We start from the raw sequence: 21,884 nt of genomic DNA on the forward strand, positions 1-21,884 counted from the left end.
GTATCGTCAACAAAAAGTAACTGTGTCAACTCCCATTTTGTATTTGATTCCCCATAATTTAATCCCACCCCTCTCCCCAACACCCTAGCATTTACTTTTTTACAACCCCATCTATAAATATATTAAACAACCATGGTGACATTACACATCCCTGTCTAAGACCTACTTTTACTGGGAAGTGGTCTCCCTCTCTCCTGCACACCCGAACCTGAGCCTCACTATCCTCATAAAAACAGCATTTAGTAACTTACTACCTATTCCATAAATTTGCAACATCTGCCACATTGCTCCCTATCCACCCTATCATATGCCTTTTTTAAATCCATAAATGCAATGAAAACTTCCCTTCCTTTATCTAAATATTTACTTATATGCTTCAATGTAAACACTTGGTCTACACATCCCCTACCCATTCTAAAGCCTCCTTGTTCATCTGCAATCATGCTCTCTGTTTTGCCTCTAATTCTTTCAATAATAACCCTACCATACATTTTACCTGGTATACTCATTAAACTTTTTTTTTTCCAACAAGTCGGCCGTCTCCCACCGAGGCAGGGTGACCCAAAAAGAAAGAAAATCCCCAAAAAGAAAATACTTTCATCATTCAACACTTTCACCTCACTCACACATAATCACTGTTTTTGCAGAGGTGCTCAGAACATAACAGTTTAGAAGCATATACGTATAAAGATACACAACATATCCCTCCAAACTGCTAATATCCCAAAACCCCTCCTTTAGAGTGCAGGCATTGTACTTCCCATTTCCAGGACTCAAGTCTGGCTATATAAAAATAACCGGTTTCCCTGAATCCCTTCACTAAATATTACCCTGCTCACACTCCAGCAGATCAAGTCCCAAATACCATTCGTCTCCATTCACTCCTATCGAACACACTCATGCACGCCTGCTGGAAGTCCAAGCCCTTCGCCCACAAAACCTCCCTCACCCCTTTCTTCCAACCTTTTCGAGGACGACCCCTACCCCGCCTTCCTTCTACAGATTTAAATGCTCTCCTTGTCATTCTACTTTGATCCATTCTCTCTAAATGACCAAACCACCTCAACAACCCCTCTTCAGAACTCTGACTAATACTTTTATTAACTCCACACCTTCTCCTAATTTCCACACTCCGAATTTTCTGCATAATATTTACACCACACATTGCCCTTAGACAGGACATCTCCACTGCCTCCTCGCTGCTGCATTCACAACCCAAGCTTCACACCCATATAAGAGTGTTGGTACTACTATACTTTCATACATTCCCTTCTTTGCCTCCATAGATAACGTTTTTTGACTCCACTTATACCTCAATGCACCACTCACCTTTTTTCCTTCATCAATTCTATGATTAACCTCATCCTTCATAAATCCATCCGCCGACACGTCAACTCCCAAGTTTCTGAAAACATTCACTTCTTCCATACTCCTCCTCCCCAATTTGATATAAAACTCGGTAAACTTATTCCCCTATATTTTTTTAGTCTCTTTTGTCTCCTTTCCCTTTGTATAAAGGAACCAAAGTACCAACCACTAAAAAAATAAATATCCCCCTGCTTTTAACATTTCTGTAATGATCCTATTAGTTCCAGCTGCTTTACCCCCTTTCATTCTACCTAATGCATGAGCTCATGCACCTCCCTACACTCACATCTGACTTTTTCACTCTTAAAAGATGTTATACCTCCCTGGCCAGTGTTTGAAATTACTGCCTCATTCTCTTCATCAACATTTAAGTTCTTCAAAACATTCGCACCATCTTCCCAATACCTCCAACTCCCCATCTACTAACTCCCCTATTCTGTTTTTTAGCTGTCAAATCCATTCATCCCTTAGGCTTTCTTAACCTATTGATCTCACAACAAAATCTTTTCTTTTTCTCAGTAAAATTTGTTAACAGCGCCTCACCCACTCTATCATTTGCATTCCTTCACCACTCTCCTCATCTCTCTTTTACTCTCCATATACTCCACCCTTCTTATATCACCTCTGCTTTGTAAAAACCTCTCATAGATGACCTTTTTCTCTTTTATCACACCCTTTACCTCATCATTCCACCAATTACTCCTCCTTCCTCCTGCACCCACCCTCCTATAGCCACAAACTTCTGCCTCGCATTCTAACACTGCCTTTTTAAAACTAGCGCACCCCTTTTCAACCTCCCCCCCCATTACCCATACTTGCACTAGTCCACCTTTCTCCCAATAGTTGATTATATCTCTCTAACTTCCTCTTCCCTTAGTTTATAAACTTTCACCTGTTTCTTACTTGCTGTTGCCATTTTCCTTTTGCCTCATCTACCTCTTACTCTAACTGTAACTACAACTAAGTAATGATCACATATATCTGCTGCCCCTCTATAAACATGCATATCCTGAAGTCTATCCAACAACCTTTTATTCACCAATACATAACCCAACAAACTATGTACTTTCATTACGTGTTATATCATGTCTTATATACTTATTTATCCTCTTTTTCTTAAAATATGTACAGTATTACTTATTACCAAACTTTTCTGTATGTAGTTCTGTTAAAGCACCCCCCTACCCCATTTTCATTTACCCCTGGCATCCCAAACTTACCTATTACTCCCTCCACAACAGTTTTACCCACTTGAGCATTGAGGCCCCCCACCACAAGTACTCTCTCACTTGGGTCAAAACTCCCCATGCACTTACTCAACAAAAGCTCTCCCTCTCCTCTTCACTTCTTTCTTCATCAGGTGCATACACACTTACTATAACCAACTTTTCACATTCAACCCTTATTTTACTCCACGTAATCCTTGGATTTATACATGTATATTCCCTCTTTTCCTGCCATAACTGATCCTTCAACATTATTGCTACTCCTTCCTTACCTCTATTAGAAACCCCTGACCTAATCCCATTTATTTCTCCCCACTGAAACTCTCCTTCCCCCTTCAGCTTTGTTTCACTTAAAGCCAGGACATCCAGCTTTTTTCATTATAACATCCAGACAGCAACCACCCAGGGAAGTACTACCGTACTGCCAGATGACTGTGAAACAAAAACCTGTAACTGTTTTGCATGATGGTAGGATTGCTGGTTTTCTTTTTCTGTCTCATAAACACGCTAGATAACAGGGATATCTTGCTACTCCTACTTACACTTTGGTCACATTTCACAGACACGCACATGCATATATATATATACATACATCTAGGTTTTTCTCCTTATTCTAAATAGCTCTTGTTCTTTTTTATTTCTTCTATTGTCCATGGGGAAGTGGAAAAGAATCTTTCCTCCGTAAGCCATGCGTGTCGTATGAGGCGACTAAAATGCCGGGAGCAATGGGCTAGTAACCCCTTCTCCTGTATACATTTACTAAAAAAGAGAAGAAGAAAAACTTTATAAAACTGGGTTGTTTAAATGTGCGTGGATGTAGTGCGGATGACAAGAAACAGATGATTGCTGATGTTATGAATGAAAAGAAGTTGGATGTCCTGGCTCTAAGCGAAACAAAGCTGAAGGGGGTAGGAGAGTTTCAGTGGGGGGAAATAAATGGGATTAAATCTGGAGTATCTGAGAGAGTTAGAGCAAAGGAAGGGGTAGCAGTAATGTTAAATGATCAGTTATGGAAGGAGAAAAGAGAATATGAATGTGTAAATTCGAGAATTATGTGGATTAAAGTAAAGGTTGGATGCGAGAAGTGGGTCATAATAAGCGTGTATGCACCTGGAGAAGAGAGGAATGCAGAGGAGAGAGAGAGATTTTGGGAGATGTTGAGTGAATGTATAGGAGCCTTTGAACCAAGTGAGAGAGTAATTGTGGTAGGGGACCTGAATGCTAAAGTAGGAGAAACTTTTAGAGAGGGTGTGGTAGGTAAGTTTGGGGTGCCAGGTGTAAATGATAATGGGAGCCCTTTGATTGAACTTTGTATAGAAAGGGGTTTAGTTATAGGTAATACATATTTTAAGAAAAAGAGGATAAATAAGTATACACGATATGATGTAGGGCGAAATGACAGTAGTTTGTTGGATTATGTATTAGTAGATAAAAGACTGTTGAGTAGACTTCAGGATGTACATGTTTATCGAGGGGCCACAGATATATCAGATCACTTTCTAGTTGTAGCTACACTGAGAGTAAAAGGTAGATGGGATACAAGGAGAATAGAAGCATCAGGGAAGAGAGAGGTGAAGGTTTATAAACTAAAAGAGGAGGCAGTTAGGGTAAGATATAAACAGCTATTGGAGGATAGATGGGCTAATGAGAGCATAGGCAATGGGGTCGAAGAGGAATGGGGTAGGTTTAAAAATGTAGTGTTAGAGTGTTCAGCAGAAGTTTGTGGTTACAGGAAAGTGGGTGCAGGAGGGAAGAGGAGCGATTGGTGGAATGATGATGTAAAGAGAGTAGTAAGGGAGAAAAAGTTAGCATATGAGAAGTTTTTACAAAGTAGAAGTGATGCAAGGAGGGAAGAGTATATGGAGAAAAAGAGAGAGGTTAAGAGAGTGGTGAAGCAATGTAAAAAGAGAGCAAATGAGAGAGTGGGTGAGCTGTTATCAACAAATTTTGTTGAAAATAAGAAAAAGTTTTGGAGTGAGATTAACAAGTTAAGGAAGCCTAGAGAACAAATGGATTTGTCAGTTAAAAATAGGAGAGGAGAGTTATTAAATGGAGAGTTAGAGGTATTGGGAAGATGGAGGGAATATTTTGAGGAATTGTTAAATGTTGATGAAGATAGGGAAGCTGTGATTTCGTGTATAGGGCAAGGAGGAATAACATCTTGTAGGAGTGAGGAAGAGCCAGTTGTGAGTGTGGGGGAAGTTCGTGAGGCAGTAGGTAAAATGAAAGGGGGTAAGGCAGCCGGGATTGATGGGATAAAGATAGAAATGTTAAAAGCAGGTGGGGATATAGTTTTGGAGTGGTTGGTGCAATTATTTAATAAATGTATGGAAGAGGGTAAGGTACCTAGGGATTGGCAGAGAGCATGCATAGTTCCTTTGTATAAAGGCAAAGGGGATAAAAGAGAGTGCAAAAATTATAGGGGGATAAGTCTGTTGAGTGTACCTGGTAAAGTGTATGGTAGAGTTATAATTGAAAGAATTAAGAGTAAGACGGAGAATAGGATAGCAGATGAACAAGGAGGCTTTAGGAAAGGTAGGGGGTGTGTGGACCAGGTGTTTACAGTGAAACATATAAGTGAACAGTATTTAGATAAGGCTAAAGAGGTCTTTGTGGCATTTATGGATTTGGAAAAGGCGTATGACAGGGTGGATAGGGGGGCAATGTGGCAGATGTTGCAAGTGTATGGTGTAGGAGGTAGGTTACTGAAAGCAGTGAAGAGTTTTTACGAGGATAGTGAGGCTCAAGTTAGAGTATGTAGAAAAGAGGGAAATTTTTTCCCAGTAAAAGTAGGCCTTAGACAAGGATGTGTGATGTCACCGTGGTTGTTTAATATATTTATAGATGGGGTTGTAAGAGAAGTAAATGCGAGGGTCTTGGCAAGAGGCGTGGAGTTAAAAGATAAAGAATCACACACAGGGTGGGAGTTGTCACAGCTGCTCTTTGCTGATGACACTGTGCTCTTGGGAGATTCTGAAGAGAAGCTGCAGAGATTGGTGGATGAATTTGGTAGGGTGTGCAAAAGAAGAAAATTAAAGGTGAATACAGGAAAGAGTAAGGTTATGAGGATAACAAAAAGATTAGGTGAAGAAAGATTGAATATCAGATTGGAGGGAGAGAGTATGGAGGAGGTGAACGTATTCAGATATTTGGGAGTGGACGTGTCAGCGGATGGGTCTATGAAAGATGAGGTGAATCATAGAATTGATGAGGGAAAAAGAGTGAGTGGTGCACTTAGGAGTCTGTGGAGACAGAGAACTTTGTCCTTGGAGGCAAAGAGGGGAATGTATGAGAGTATAGTTTTACCAACGCTCTTATATGGGTGTGAAGCATGGGTGATGAATGTTGCAGCGAGGAGAAGGCTGGAGGCAGTGGAGATGTCATGTCTGAGGGCAATGTGTGGTGTGAATATAATGCAGAGAATTCGTAGTTTGGAAGTTACAATTATCTTTTTCTTATTATCGGCACGGCATTCACACACATTTTAACATCCCATCTTAAAGGTTTTCTTCTTTTAATTTTTAATAAGCTGTGTGGGAAAAGTTTAGTTGGTTTAATATCTTTATTATGGACCCCATACCCACCCTGTAGGTGGTAGTCAAAAGATTACAGAGGTACATAATGGGTCCATGGACTGGGCCCCAAAGTTTTGATAGCTGAGCAAGTTACAAAGGTAATGAACTCCAGATAGACAGGGCCGGATTACCGCATAGGCAAACTAGGCATTTGCCTAGGGCCCCGCGCATTTGGGGGCCCCGTGCATTTGGGGGCCCCGCGGTCCAAGGGGTTCAGGGGCTCATCCAAGACTGCGCATATGGTGCAAGTGCAAAGGGGTCCCTACCTAAAAAGTTCAAGTGTTTGGAGAGTAAAATTGATTTTTAAAAATTAATCAAAACAAAAATAAATAATGAAATAAAATAAAAATAAATAAACCTAACCATAGATGGCAACACTCAACACGCCTTTGTTTACATCACCCGCTAATGGGTGAGTATGAGAGATTCCTCTCCAATTTTCTGTAGTAATTACACGTTATCTAGACTTGTACTGTGACAAATTAACTGAAGTGTTGTTGATAGACATTGATGTGTATGGATAAATGTTTGTTTTCGCCTCTAAATGTTAAGGGAGGTACCTGATAGGGTTACTTGACCAGTAAAGACGCATGGACCAGTAAAGACGCATTTTTGGTAAAAATACTATAAAGAAAAACCTAAAAACGCAAACTGACTTCCGTTTGTAGGTTTTAAAAGCACTTTGTCCTGTCTTTAAGTCTTTATCATTTCAATAACAGATCTCAATTGATTGATGTTCTACATCACTTCCGTCGCAAATGCTTAGTTTTCAAGTTGCGACGGAAGTGATGTAGAACATCAATTAATTTACTACATGTTTCCCCAGAAACACATAAGCCACATCAGAAAATCGTTGGTTGGGTGAAACTGAAAATTGTCCCTGCATTCTTTAATTCTCATGTCCTTATCTATGGTGGTAGGCCATATATCATGCAAAACATAATGATTAGTTTATAGCATACATACAGAGGTACAAAAAAATACAGGTAAGAGCAGCATGCCAAAGCCACTTATATGCATAGCATTACGGGCTGGCTTAAAATTAACTAAGCAATGATGAAATCAGTGATAAAACATTACTGTAAACAGATAACTATAAAGCACAAATGAGTATTACAAAGACAGGTCATATGGTTGCATGCATTGCTGTACATTCAGTCGAATGGAGTATTCTGTTAGGTAGTGTATTTAAAAAAATAACAAAGTTAGATTGGGTCCTAGGTTTAACATTTGTGTGATATAATTGTGAGTAACATATAGGATATACAATTTATAAGGTTCAGTTATTCAGTATTTATTTGGTTTTGAGTAAGTGATCTTTGAGAAGAGACTTGAATTTATAAACAGGTAGTGTTTCTTTTATATTTACAGGTAATGAATTCCAGATTTTAGGGCCTTTTATGTGCATTGAGTTTTTGCATAGCGTGAGATGGACACGAGGAACATCAAAGAGTGATCTGTGCCTTGTGTTATGGTCATGTGTTCTGTTGAGGTTGGCAAGATGTTTGAGGGGAGGGTTAATATCAGAGTTAAGTGTTCTATGTATGTAATAGGTGCAGTAATAAGTATGGATGTTTTGTATGGTGAGTAGGTTGAGTGTTTTGAATATTGGTGGAGTGTGCTGCCTGTAGTGAGAATTTATCATCATTCTAACTGCAGCCTTTTGTTGGGTAATTAGTGGTCTGAGATGGTTAATTGTTGTTGAGCCCCATGCACAAATTCCATAGGTGAGATAGGGGTGAATAAGAGAGTGATAAAGGGCCAGGAGGGCTGACTGTGGAACATAGTACCATATCTTCGATAGTATGCCTACAGTCTTGGATTTTTTCTTAGAAATTTGTTGTATATGTGTATGAAATTTGAGTCTATTATCAAGGTGGATTCCTAAGAATTTTCCCTCTGTTAACTTTGTGATAGGTGATCTGTTTATCGTTATGTTAAGAGGTACATCTGTTGCTCTGTTACCAAACTGAATGAAGTAGGTTTTGTCAATGTTTAGTGTAAGTTTGTTAGTCCTCATCCAGGTAGATATTTTCTGTAATTCGGTGTTTACAGTATTGGCTAGCGTGACTGGGCTCGGGTGAGAAAAGACGTATGTAGTGTCATCTGCAAAAAGTGTGGGTTTGAGTAATTGCGAAGCATTTGGTAGGTCATTTATGTACAGGAGAAAGAGAAGAGGGCCAAGGACACTTCCCTGTGGGACACCAACTGTAATTGGTTGAGCGGAAGAGCTTGCCCCATTTGCGTACACATATTGGCTTCTGTTGCTGAGGTATGACTTGAGGTAGTTGAGGGAGTGCCCTCTAATACCATAGTGTGACAATTTTACGTGGAGCAAGTCATGGTCAACTGTATCAAAAGCTTTATGTAAGTCAATGAAGATCCTAAGTGGGACTTCTTTTTTCTCTATTGCAGTGTATATATGTTTAGTTATGAAAATGGTAATATAAATACCATTGTGCATTGTTCTTGGACTCAGTATGATTTCTATTTAAGTAAATTGGAGATCAAGGAGGATGAATTAGTAAAATATTCGTAGCCCAAATCACTAACCTAATCTATGGTAAAAGTTCTGTATATGACTCCTTTCTGGTGACGTTTTGAATTTTTAGATGCGCAGCCAGAGGAAAGTGGGCTACAAGGGCCATATCCCCCCAATTGACAGAAAAAAAAATTAATTATTAAAAAATTAATAATAATTGATAATGAAAAATCTGTATTTGCATGATTACAGACAGTGATACATCCTCATTATGGCATCTCGTGAACGTGATGTTGGACGTTCTTATGCGAGTGGGTCACAGAAAAGAAAGAAGAAAATTCAAGAAGAAGAACAGAAAAAGAAAGATGTAGGAAGCTGCAGAAAGATCACAGACATGCTCACGAAAACAGTTTCTGATGTTACCAGTACAGTTGAATCTGCAGATACGTCAGATCATACAGGAAGCCCTTCCTCCATTATTTCTCAGCCAACATCTACTTCTTTTGTGTCTCCTCTCAATGTCTCAATGGACATTTCATCCACAGGATTTGTCTTAAAAGATCCTGCCTCATGGCCAATTGTAATCCCAGATTCTCTACATAATGCTTTCATTGCAGAAAACTTCAGTCAAACTCTGAACATTGACTTTAGGAAATCAGCAAGGATTTATGATGATGGAAGTCGTTGTTGTTTAAAGTCATCTATGTTTTATAGGAAGCTTGCAAATTCAGAAACTGAAAAGATCATGGATGGTATACTCTGAAAACTCAGGAAAAGTGTACTGTTCAGCATGCAAGCTATTTTCTACCGAAGAAAATACCTTCACACAGGGGTTCAATGACTGGAAAAATTCCAAGCGTTTCAAGGAACATGAAAACAGCACCACTCACAGGAGCTGCATTTTAGCCAGTGTATTTCGTGCACAGAAAAAAGGCTTATTGGATTCTCATTTGGAAAATCAAACTGAAAAAGAGCGCACTTATTGGAGAAAAGTTCTAGAAAGAGTTGTTGCTGTTGTAAAATTCTTAGCTCTAAGAGGACTTGCTTTCCGTGGAGAAAATGAGGTTTTTGGTTTGGAAAACAATGGCAATTTCCTAGGGATCATAGAACTGTTAGCACAATTCGATCCATTCTTAGCAAATCATGTGTCATGCCTTGGGAATGCAGGAAGAGGCACTGTATCTTACATGTCATCTACTATATGCAATGAATTGATTGAACTGATGACTAAGAAGGTCCTCAATAACATCATAGCAGCTGTGAAAACTGCAAAATACTTTGCAATAAGTGTAGATTCAACACCAGATATTTCACATACAGATCAATTGACATTCATTGTTCGCTTTGTCGACTCCAGTGGTAAGCCTGTAGAGCGCTTTATAAAATTCATTCCTCTTTCAGGCCATGATGGAGAAACAATGATGAGTGTAGTACTGGATACTCTGCTTGAACATGATCTCTCTATTATGGATTGCCGTGGCCAGAGCTACGACAATGCAAGTAACATGTCGGGTAAATATAATGGATTGCAAGTCCGTATCAAGCAAATCAACCCACTTGCTGAATATGTGCCCTGCTCAGCACATTCTCTTAATCTTGTTGGGTCATGTGCTGCGGAGTGTTGTGTCACTGCAGTTTCATTTTTTGGACTTTTACAAGCACTCTTTAATTTTTTCTCTGCTTCAATGCATCGGTGGAGTATACTCAAGTCAACCATTCATGGAGATGTCATCAAATCATTATCAACAACAAGGTGGTCAGCGCAGCATGATGCAACACATGCTTTGAAAGACAGCTTTGCTGAAATACGTTCTGCTTTGATCCAAATAGCAGAGGATGAAAACCAGACAGCAACTATAAGAAGCGAAGCAGCCAGCTTAGCATCAAAATTGGAAGATTTTGAATTGGCCTTACTCTGTGTGCTTTGGGACTGTATACTGGAACGGTTAAATGCCACGAACAAGACACTTCAGAAAATTGAAATTGAAATGGCTACTTATGCTAACCTCTATGCAGGCTTAGTGGAATTTGTAAGCTCACTTCGCAATGATGAAGCTTTTGAAATGTTTGAAGAGAAAGCTAAACTGCTGGTGAAAGACTACAGTTACCGGGCTGATCATCAGCGGTCAAGGAAGAGGAAACGCAATTTTGAACAGCCAGACAATGAAATTGTGTTGCTACCAAGGCAGAAATGTAAGACAGCTACATACTTCGTCATTCTGGATTCACTGATTACAGAATTGGTGAACAGAAAAGAAATCTACCAGAATCTCAATGACAAGTTTGGATTTCTGTTCAAAATTACTACTATGCCAGATGCAGAATTGAGAGAAGCTGCATTAAAGTTGCAGCAACACCTTTCAGCAGATGTTCAGGACACATTTGTTGAAGAAATAGTTAATTTTTCTGGGTATATGAATCAGATTAAAGCTCCACCTGAAAAATGTGCGCCCTCAGCTGCTTTGAAACATTTAAGAAATGCAGGTATCTCAGAAACCTTCCCTAATGTTGACATAGTGTATCGCCTTTACCTAACACTTCCAGCTACTAACCGTGAAGGAGAACGTTCATTTTCTGTTTTGAAAAGAGTGAAAAACCAGCTCCGTTCAACAATGAGCCAAGACAAATTGTGTAACCTAGCCTTGTTGACCATTGAGTCTGATCTAACAAGAAATATTGATTTTCAGAATATAATTGATGATTTTGCCAATATGAAATCGAGAAAAAAGTTTATTTAAGAAGTGCCTGTGAATATAAACAATTCTTTACTTTCTTGAGTTTATATGATTTGATAGTCTTATGCATGATGCAATGATAACAATAATGGTCAGTGATTTATAAAGGGAATAATAGTGCTGTAGTGGTTATGCTGAATATAATAGGTACATGATGTCACTACTTTAATAGCCTAATCTAGTAATACTATGCTGTCTTGAGTTTATTCTCTTTAAAATGCATGATTTAACAAGATAGTTATAATGGCTGTTGGTAAATGGTTTTGGTTGTCTTGATGTACTTTCCCTATTAAATTTAATCTAAATAGCCAGAATGTATTTAATTAGACCTTAAACAGGCTCACACCGACCCCCCCCCCCCACCCCCAAGCTGGAAGGGGTCGCTTCGCTTACCCGTAACTCAAAGGGGCCCCGCCAATCTGAATAGCCTAGGGCCCGGAGACTTCTTAATCCGGCCCTGCAGGTAGATCTAGTCACAATCATGACAAGTTACAAAGGTATTTACAGATTAGAGGTACATAATGAGTCCAGGGACTGGGCCCCAAAGTTTTGATAGCTAAACAAGTTACAGAGGTAATGAATCATGTAAGTAAATTTACTTACTATGTTTATACATGGGTACAATCATGAACAAATTATAAAGTAATGAGCAATTCACACATCCACACCTAGTCACACTTGTAACGAGTTATCGGTGCAAACGTTAATTGTTGGGTCATACACACACACACAAATAGGTGAGTACACACGCACATACACGATTGTACATACACCCACAAGCACACGTATGCACGATACTAATCCATTGCTCCTGGCATTTTAGTTGACAACACACATGGCTTACGGAGGAAAGATTCTTATTCCACTTCCATGGGGAAGTGGAATAAGAATCCATTAGGCAGTATTATATTTAGGGTTAGCACTGAGGAATGAGAAACAATCAGATGCTAGCAAAGTGGAAGAAAAATCAAATTCTTTCATTAGTGGTCTTCATTAGCATCAAGGAACCTCCACTGAGGTAAGATTTGGGAAGCAGTCATGAATAAACAGTGGGACCAGGGACTAGGCCTCAATATCTCGTTAGCTAAGAAAGTTGCACTAGTAATGAATTTACAAAATTATATTTATATAAATGATTTAAGAGTTTTTGCACAATTAATGATACTCTAGCTTAGCCAGGACAAGTGATACATCAGTGCGGAACTATTAAATGTAAACTCGTATTATAATCAAGTTAAGTGCTAAATCCTAAAGGGTCATGTAGTACTGCATTAAATGTAACCAACTCTTTGTAGGCCAAATTTATACATACAAGTGAAGAAAATTATCCCTTTCCCTTCCCTAAACTAAAAGTTTTTTTCAGACTGGGGGTGCAGGTACTGTTGCTAGTTCGTGACCCCCGAGGCACCATGCAGTCCCGTCATCACCGAGACTGGTGCCCTGGTAATCCTGATTGTGACGAACCTGCGAGACTTTGTAATGATCTAGTTAGTGATTACAATACTGCCCAAATTTTCAAAAGAAAGTTTCCACATTCATTCAGGTTAGTATGGCATATATTCAGACATTTGCAGGGCTCAGGTTAATCATTCTTATTGAAATGGTTAATTTTTTTTTTAACATACTAGCTCTCTCCTACCAAGGTAGGCTGATCCGAAAACGAAGAAGAAACACTTTCACCATCACAGAGGCATGGCAACATTACAGCTCAGATGCCCCTCCAAACTGCAATATCCCTGCCCCTCCTTCAGAATGCAGGCAGTGTACTTCTCACCTCCAGAAATTAAATTCAGCTAACTGGTTTCCCTGAATCCCTTCATAAATATTACCTTGCTCACACTCCAACAGCTTGAACATTCATTTATATATCTTTCTTTTAATGCACCGGCCATATCCTACCGAGGCAGGGTGGCCCAAAAAGAAAAACAAAAGTTTCTCCTTTTACATTTAGTAATATATACAGAAGGGGTTACTAGCCCCTTGCTCTTGGCATTTTAGTCGCCGCTTACGACACACGACAGGCACCTAAAGCCGGTACCTGACCAGCTGGGCTGTGGCTCGTACGTTGGATTGCGTGCAGCCAGCAGTAACAGCCTGGTTGATCAGGCTCTGATCCACCAGGAGGCCTGGTCACAGACCGGGCCATGGGGGCATTAACCCCCGGAACTCTCTCCAGGTAAACACATGGCTTATGGAGGAAGAATTATGTTCCACTTCCCCATGGAGATAAGTGGAAATAACAAGAACAAGAACTAGTAAGAAAAATAGAAGAAAACCCAGAAGGGTGTATATATATATATAGTGTGTATATATAGATTATATATATATATATATATATATATATATATATATATATATATATATATATATATATATATATTTGGGATATTGGCAGTTTGGAGGGATATGTTGTGTATCTCTATACGTATATGCTTCTAAACTGTTGTATTCTGAGCACCTCTGCAAAAGCAGTGATAATGTGTGAGTGTGGTGAAAGTGTTGAATGATGATGAAAGTATTTTCTTTTTGGGGATTTTCTTTCTTTTTTTTTGGGTCACCCTGCCTCGGTGGGAGACGACCGACTTGTTGAAAAAAAAAAAAAAAAAAAAAAAAATAATATATATATATATATATATATATATATTTTTTTTTTTTTTTTTTCAACAAGTTGGCCGTCTCTAGATAACAGGGATATCTTGCTACTCCTACTTACACTTTGGTCACACTTCACAGGCACGCACATGCATATATATATATATATATACATACATCTAGGTTTTTCTCCTTTTTCTAAATAGCTCTTGTTCTACCTTATTTCTTCTATTGTCCATGGGTAAGTGGAAAAGAATCTTTCCTCCGTAAACCATGCGTGTCGTATGAGGCGACTAAAATGCCGGGAGCAATGGGCTAGTAACCCCTTCTCCTGTAGACATTTACTAAAAAAGAGAAGAAGAAAAACTTTATAAAACTGGGATGCTTGAATGTGTGTGGATGTAGTGCAGATGACAAGAAACAGATGATTGCTGATGTTATGAATGAAAAGAAATTGGATGTCCTGGCCCTAAGCGAAACAAAGCTGAAGGGGGTAGGGGAGTTTCGGTGGGGGGAAATAAATGGGATTAAATCTGGAGTATCTGAGAGAGTTAGAGCAAAGGAAGGGGTAGCAGTAATGTTGAAGGATCAGTTATGGAAGGAGAAAAGAGAATATGAATGTGTAAATTCAAGAATTATGTGGATTAAAGTAAAGGTTGGATGCGAAAAGTGGGTCATAATAAGCGTGTATGCACCTGGAGAAGAGAGGAATGTAGAGGAGAGAGAGAGATTTTGGGATATGTTAAGTGAATGTATAGGAGCCTTTGAACCAAGTGAGAGTGTCATTGTGGTAGGGGATCTGAATGCTAAAGTAGGAGAAACTTTTAGAGAGGGTGTGGTAGGTAAGTTTGGGGTGCCAGGTGTAAATGATAGTGGGAGCCCTTTGATTGAACTTTGTATAGAAAGGGGTTTAGTTATAGGTAATATATATTTTAAGAAAAAGAGGATAAATAAGTATACAAGATATGATGTAGGGTGAAATGACAGCAGTTTGTTGGATTATGTATTGGTAGATAAAAGACTGTTGAGTAGACTTCAGGATGTACATGTTTATAGAGGGGCCACAGATATATCAGATCACTTTCTAGTTGTAGCTACACTGAGAGTAAAAGGTAGATGGGATACAAGGAGAATAGAAGCATCAGGGAAAAGAGAGGTGAAGGTTTATAAACTAAAAGAGGAGGCAGTTAGGGTAAGATGTACACAGCTATTGGAGGATAGATGGGCTAATGAGAGCATAGGAAATGGGGTCGAAGAGGTATGGGGTAGGTTTAAAAATGTAGTGTTAGAGTGTTCAGCAGAAGTTTGTGGTTACAGGAAAGTGGGTGCGGGAGGGAAGAGGAGCGATTGGTGGAATGATGTAAAGAGAGTAGTAAGGGAGAAAAAGTTAGCATATGAGAAGTTTTTACAAAGTAGAAGTGATGCAAGGAGGGAAGAGTATATGGAGAAAAAGAGAGGTGTTAAGAGAGTGGTGAAGCAATGTAAAAAGAGAGCAAATGAGAGAGTGGGTGAGATGTTATCAACAAATTTTGTTGAAAATAAGAAAAAGTTTTGGAGTGAGATTAACAAGTTAAGGAAGCCTAGAGAACAAATGGATTTGTTAGTTAAAAATAGGAGAAGAGAGTTATTAAATGGAGAGTTAGAGGTATTGGGAAGATGGAGGGAATATTTTGAGGAATTGTTAAATGTTGATGAAGATAGGGAAGCTGTGATTTCGTGTATAGGGCAAGGAGGGATAACATCTTGTAGGAGTGAGGAAGAGCCAGTTGTGAGTGTGGGGGAAGTTCGTGAGGCAGTAGGTAAAATGAAAGGGGGTAAGGCAGCCGGGATTGATGGGATAAAGATAGAAATGTTAAAAGCAGGTGGGGATATAGTTTTGGAGTGGTTGGTGCAATTATTTAATAAATGTATGGAAGAGGGTAAGGTACCTAGCGATTGGCAGAGAGCATGCATAGTTCCTTTGTATAAAGGCAAAGGGGACAAAAGAGAGTGCAAAAATTATAGGGGGATAAGTCTGTTGAGTATACCTGGTATAGTGTATGGTAGAGTTATTATTGAAAGAGTTAAGAGTAAGACGGAGAATAGGATAGCAGATGAACAAGGAGGCTTTAGGAAAGGTAGGGTGTGTGTGGACCAGGTGTTTACAGTGAAACATATAAGTGAACAGTATTTAGATAAGGCTAAAGAGGTCTTTGTGGCATTTATGGATTTGGAAAAGGCATATGACAGGGTGGATAGGGGGGCAATGTGGCAGATGTTGCAGGTAGGTTACTGAAAGCAGTGAAGAGGTTTTACAAGGATAGTGAGGCTCAAGTTAGAGTATGTAGGAAAGAGGAAAATTATTTCCCAGTAAAAGTAGGCCTTAGACAAGGATGTGTGATGTCACCGTGGTTGTTTAATATATTTATAGATGGGGTTGTAAGAGAAGTAAATGCGAGGGTCTTGGCAAGAGGTGTGGAGTTAAAGGATAATCACACACAAAGTGGGAGTTGTCACAGTTGCTCTTTGCTGATGACACTGTGCTCTTGGGAGATTCTGAAGAGAAGTTGCAGAGATTGGTGGATGAATTTGGTAGGGTGTGCAAAAGAAAATTAAAAGTGAATACAGGAAAGAGTAAGGTTATGACGATAACAAAAAGATTAGGTGATGAAAGATTGGATATCAGATTGGAGGGAGAGTGTGTGGAGGAGGTGAATGTATTCAGGTATTTGGGAGTGGACGTGTCAGCGGATGGGTCTATGAAAGATGAGATGAATCATAGAATTGATGAGGGGAAAAGGGTGAGTGGTGCACTTAGGAGTCTGTGGAGACAAAGAACTTTGTCCTTGGAGGCAAAGAGGGGAATGTATGAGAGTATAGTTTTACCAACGCTCTTATATGGGTGTGAAGCATGGGTGATGAATGTTGCAGCGAGGAGAAGGCTGGAGGCAGTGGAGATGTCATGTCTGAGGGCAATGTGTGGTGTGAATATAATGCAGAGAATTCGTAGTTTGGAAGTTAGGAGGAGGTGCGGGATTACCAAAACTGTTGTCCAGAGGGCTGAGGAAGGGTTGTTGAGGTGGTTTGGACATGTAGAGAGAATGGAGTGAAACAGAGTGACTTCAAGAGTGTATCAGTCTGTAGTGGAAGGAAGGCGGGGTAGGGGTCGGCCTAGGATAGGTTGGAGGGAGGGGGTAAAGGAGGTTTTGTGTGCGAGGGGCTTGGACTTCCAGCAGGCATGCGTGAGTGTGTTTGATATGAGTGAATGGAGACAAATGGTTTTTAATACTTGACGTGCTGTTGGAGTGTGAGCAAAGTAACATTTATGAAAGGGTTCAGGGAAACCGGCAGGCCGGACTTGAGTCCTGGAGATGGGAAGTACAGTGCCTGCACTCTGAAGGAGGGGTGTTAATGTTGCAGTTTAAAAACTGTAGTGTAAAGCACCCTTCTGGCAAGACAGTGATGGAGTGAATGATGGTGAAAGTTTTTCTTTTTCGGGCCACCCTGCCTTGGTGGGAATCGGCCAGTGTGATAATAAAAAAATAATTGTACATGCATGTGTAGTGTGACCTAAATGTAAGTAGAAGTAGCAAGATGTACCTGAAATTTTGCATGCTTAAGAGACAGAAAGACACACCAGCAATCCTACCACCATGTAAAACAATTACAGGCTTGCATTTTACACTCACTTGGCAGGACAGTAATACCTCCTTGGGTGGTTGCTGTCTTTTAACCTGTAAACGGTCCAAGCAGATCTACGTTCACATGTGTGTAGTGCTACAAAAGTAGATCTACGTTGTTTTTTACATATTTTCAAATATAACAAAAAAAAAAGTAGATCAAAGTTTTTTTACACATTTTCAAATGTAAAAAAATAAAAAAAAATCTACTTTTTTTTACATACTTTCAAATGTTGAAAAAACGTGTATATACGTTTGGACCGTTTACGGGTTAACCTACTGCAGTCAACTACTTAGGTTAAAAATATATTATTATAATGATAATTAAGTGTAAATCCATAAGGGTCATACAGCATAGCAATATTCCCCTTTGACCCTAAGCTGGGTCACCTTTACGGTTGAGGTGGGGTGTTTCCATGGAATATGCTTAGCTTTCTTCAAAGTTCAGTCCATGGTGAAAAGACCTTAATATATTCTTTAATTTAAATTGTGAAATTTTCCTCATTCACTCAAATTTCAGAGCTTCATGATCAGAAAGAGTTTTGCACTTTTTCATTGATAAATTATGTAATGAAAATGCAGTTTAATATAATGACAGTTATATTATTACTTAAGTTTTTTTTTTTAATTTTTGTAAATAATATACTGTACAATATACATGTACAGACACAAGTATATATACAAACATATTTTCATTTTTACAGAGTTGTCCGGTATGAGGATCTTTCGTTCCAGGCTCACAACAAGACTAAAGAACTGTTTGATTTTTTTCACCTTAACTACCATCCTCTGGTGCAAATGTTTCTTGACACTCATACAAAAAAAAAGATAGGAGGAACTTCTAGTACTTTCCGTGACTCTAAGACAGCTCCAATTCACTGGCAGCAAGACCTACCTTGGGAAGAAGTTAAAAGCATCCAGAGAGTTTGCCGTAGAGCACTGAAAGTATGGGGTTATGAAATTGCAAAAGATGAAAAACACCTTAGATCCTTTAAGCCAGTTGGGAGGTTAAGACAATTGTAGCTGCATTGTATTTGTAAAATTTCTTGTGAATTATAGAAGTGTACAGATTATAGTTCTATGCTAAATGATATCCTTCAGGCAAGATGTGATTGCATTGTACAGGTGCTCCTAAACTTACAATGGGGTTACGTTCTGACAAACTCACTGTAAGTCAAATATGAATATGATGTGCTAAATAAATAAATAAATGTCACTAAGTAAATAAACAATTACTGTAAATAAGTAAATAGCAGTATTGAAACGTGAGTAAATGAATACAAGTTATGGACTTGCTGTCTTCATGCAGCAAAAAATATCACAAGTCAAAGAGCATCTATAGTTTACTTAAAAGGTTCTTTATGAATGCTGTAATTGAAATACACTATTATCCTTTATTGGGTCTTCATGTTTACAAAATTTAATCTTATCAGAATGCCATATCATTATCATCATATATAGTGTTGTTTTTCCCTAAATTGTTGTGTACTTCATGTATACTAATTGACAAAACTTTGTGCCAAGTGATATAAATTATTAGTAGAGAAACATTTTAATGGATATAGACAATTATACAAAATGGGTTGAGGATATTTTAGTTTTAATATCTGTTGAAATTAGAACAACAAGTATTGGTGAAAAAAGACAGTGTACCACTAGGATATTTTACTGGAAAAGTTTTGGTCCTGGGACCTTGGTCACATTTTGGAGTGACCATGGTCACAGAACTGAAAAGTCAGTGTTTGCATTTTGTCTTTTTCTAACAGTCTGATGGAATCGCTTATCATTTTTAGCAAAAGTGTTTGTGTGTGTGTGTCAAATACATACTGAAACTATTTCACACCTTAACGATTAACATAACTGCCGCATGATGCACATAGGTTTACGTGTGTGTGTGTGTGTGTGTGTGTGTGTGTGTGTGTGTGTGTGTGTGTGTGTGTGTGTGTGTGTGTGTGTGTGTGTGTGTGTGTGTGTGTGTGTGTGTGTGTGTGTGTGTGTGTGTGTGTGTGTATATATATATATATATATATATATATATATATATATATATATATATATATATATATATATATATATATATATAACTTGAGTCCTGGAAATGGGAAGTACAATGCCTGCACTTTAAAGGAGGGGTTTGGGATATTGGCAGTTTGGAGGGATATGTTGTGTGTCTTTATATGTGTATGCTTCTGGACTGTTGTATTCTGAGGACCTCTGCAAAAACAGTGATAATGTGCGAGTGTGGTGAAAGTGTTGAATGATGATGAAGGTATTTTCTTTTTGGGGATTTTCTTTCTTTTTTTTTTTTTTGGGTCACCCTGCCTCGGTGGGAAACGGCCGACTTTTTTAAAAAAAAAAAAAAAAAAAAAAAATATATATTTTTTTTTTTTTTTAAATAAGCATCTGATGACAAAATGCATCTGTAGTTGTGTTATAACAAATTGTTCATTTATAAAAAAAAATTTAAATTGTCAAATTAAGAATTTACAAGGGGAAAGGAATTACAATTCAGCTCGGTCCCACCTGCTGACCTTCACTTGATTGATGTGATTGAGCCCCATCATGTATACGTATGTGGTAAATATACCGACAAGTATATGAATAGGACACTCAATGTGTGATTTATGACATTTCATTGGGAAGATCTTTCATCCAGCAGGGATAAGTGCACACAAAGATATGTGAAATGAAAATGGGGAGCCTTTAATTCAGCTATGTGTAGAAAGAAGTTTGGTAATAAGTAATACATATTTTATGAAAAAGAGGATAAATAAATATACAAGGTATGATATAGCATGTAATGAAAGTAGTTTGTTAGAATATGTATTGGTGGATAAAATGTTGATGGGTAGGCTCCAGGATGTACATGTTTATAGAGGGGCAACTGATATATCGGATTATTTAGTTGTAGCTACAGTTAGAGTAAGAGGTAGGTGGGACAAGAAGAAAATGGCAACAACAAATAAGAGAAAGGTGAAAGTGTATAAACTAAGGGAGGAGGAAGTTTGGGAGAGATATAAGCAACTATTGGCAGAAAGGTGGGCTAATGCAAGTATGAGTAGTGGGGGGGATTGAAGAGGGTTGGAATAGTTTAAAAAATGCAGTATTAGAATGTGGAGCAGATGTTTGTGGTTATAGGAGGGTGGGTGCAGGAGGAAAGAGGAGTGAATGGTGGAATGATGAAGCAAAGGGTGTGATAAAAGAGAAAAAGGTAGCTTATGAGAGTAAAAGAAAGGTGAAGAGAGTGGTGAGAGTGTAAAAGGAGAGCAGATGATAGAGTGGGAGAGGCACTGTCAAGAAATTTTAATGAAAATAAAAAAAAATTTTGGAGTGAGTTAAACAAATTAAGAAAGCCTAGGGAATGAATGGATTTGTCGGTTAAAAACAGAGTAGGGGAGTTAGTAGATGGGGGTATTGGAAGATGGCGGGAATATTTTGAGGAACTTTTAAATGTTGACGAAGAAAGGGAGGCAGTAATTTCATGCATTGGCCAGGGAGGTATACCATCTTTTAGGAGTGAAGAAGAGCAGGATGTGAGTGTGGGGGGAGGTGCGTGAGGCATTACATAGAAAGAAAGGGGGTGAAGCAGCTGGAACTGACGGGATCATGACAGAAATGTTAAAATCAGGGAGGGATATAGTGTTAGAGTGGTTGGTATTTTTGTTTAACAGATGTATGAAAGGGGAAGGTACCTAGGAATTGGCAGAGAGCATATATAGTCCCTTTATATAAAGGGAAGGGGGACAAAAGAGATTGTAAAAATTATAGAGGAATTAGTTTACTGAGTATACCAGGAAAAGTGTACAGTAGGGTTATTATTGAAAGAATTAGAGGTAAGACAGAATGTAGGATTGCGGATGAGCAAGGTTTTAGAGTGGGTAGGGGATGTGTAGATCAAGTGTTTACATTGAAGCATATATGTGAACAGTATTTAGATAAAGGTAGGGAAGTTTTTATTGCATTTATGGATTTAGAAAAGGCATATGGTGGAGTGGATAGGGGAGCAATGTGGCAGATGTTGCAAGTAGTATATGGAATAGGTAGTAAGTTACTAAATGCTGTAAAGAGTTTTTATGAGGATAGTGAGGCTCAGGTTAGGGTGTGTAGAAGAGAGGGAGAATACTTCCCGGTAAAAGTAGGTCTTAGACAGGGATGTGTAATGTCACCATGGTTGTTTAATATATTTATAGATGGGGTTGTAAAGGTAAATGCTAGGGTGTTGGGGAGAGGGGTGGGATTAAATTATG

The 21,884-nt window shown here is 38.7% G+C and overlaps 1 protein-coding gene across 3 annotated transcripts in view; it reads left to right on the plus strand.

Moving 5' to 3' along the window:
• Positions 1-19,674, plus strand: part of LOC128693250 (carbohydrate sulfotransferase 4) — an 80,017-nt gene extending 60,343 nt beyond the window's left edge. For all 3 annotated transcript variants that reach the window (XM_070089353.1, XM_070089351.1, XM_070089354.1), the window contains exons 8-9: positions 12,750-12,929; positions 18,342-19,674. In XM_070089353.1, coding sequence (XP_069945454.1) covers positions 12,750-12,929; positions 18,342-18,660 — 499 coding nt within the window. In that variant the 3' untranslated portion in view covers positions 18,661-19,674. The remainder of the gene's footprint in view (positions 1-12,749; positions 12,930-18,341) is intronic.
• Positions 19,675-21,884: the final 2,210 nt, after the last annotated feature.

The sequence above is a fragment of the Cherax quadricarinatus genome, chromosome 28 (genome assembly GCF_038502225.1).
Source record: "Cherax quadricarinatus isolate ZL_2023a chromosome 28, ASM3850222v1, whole genome shotgun sequence".
NCBI lineage: Eukaryota > Metazoa > Arthropoda > Malacostraca > Decapoda > Parastacidae > Cherax > Cherax quadricarinatus.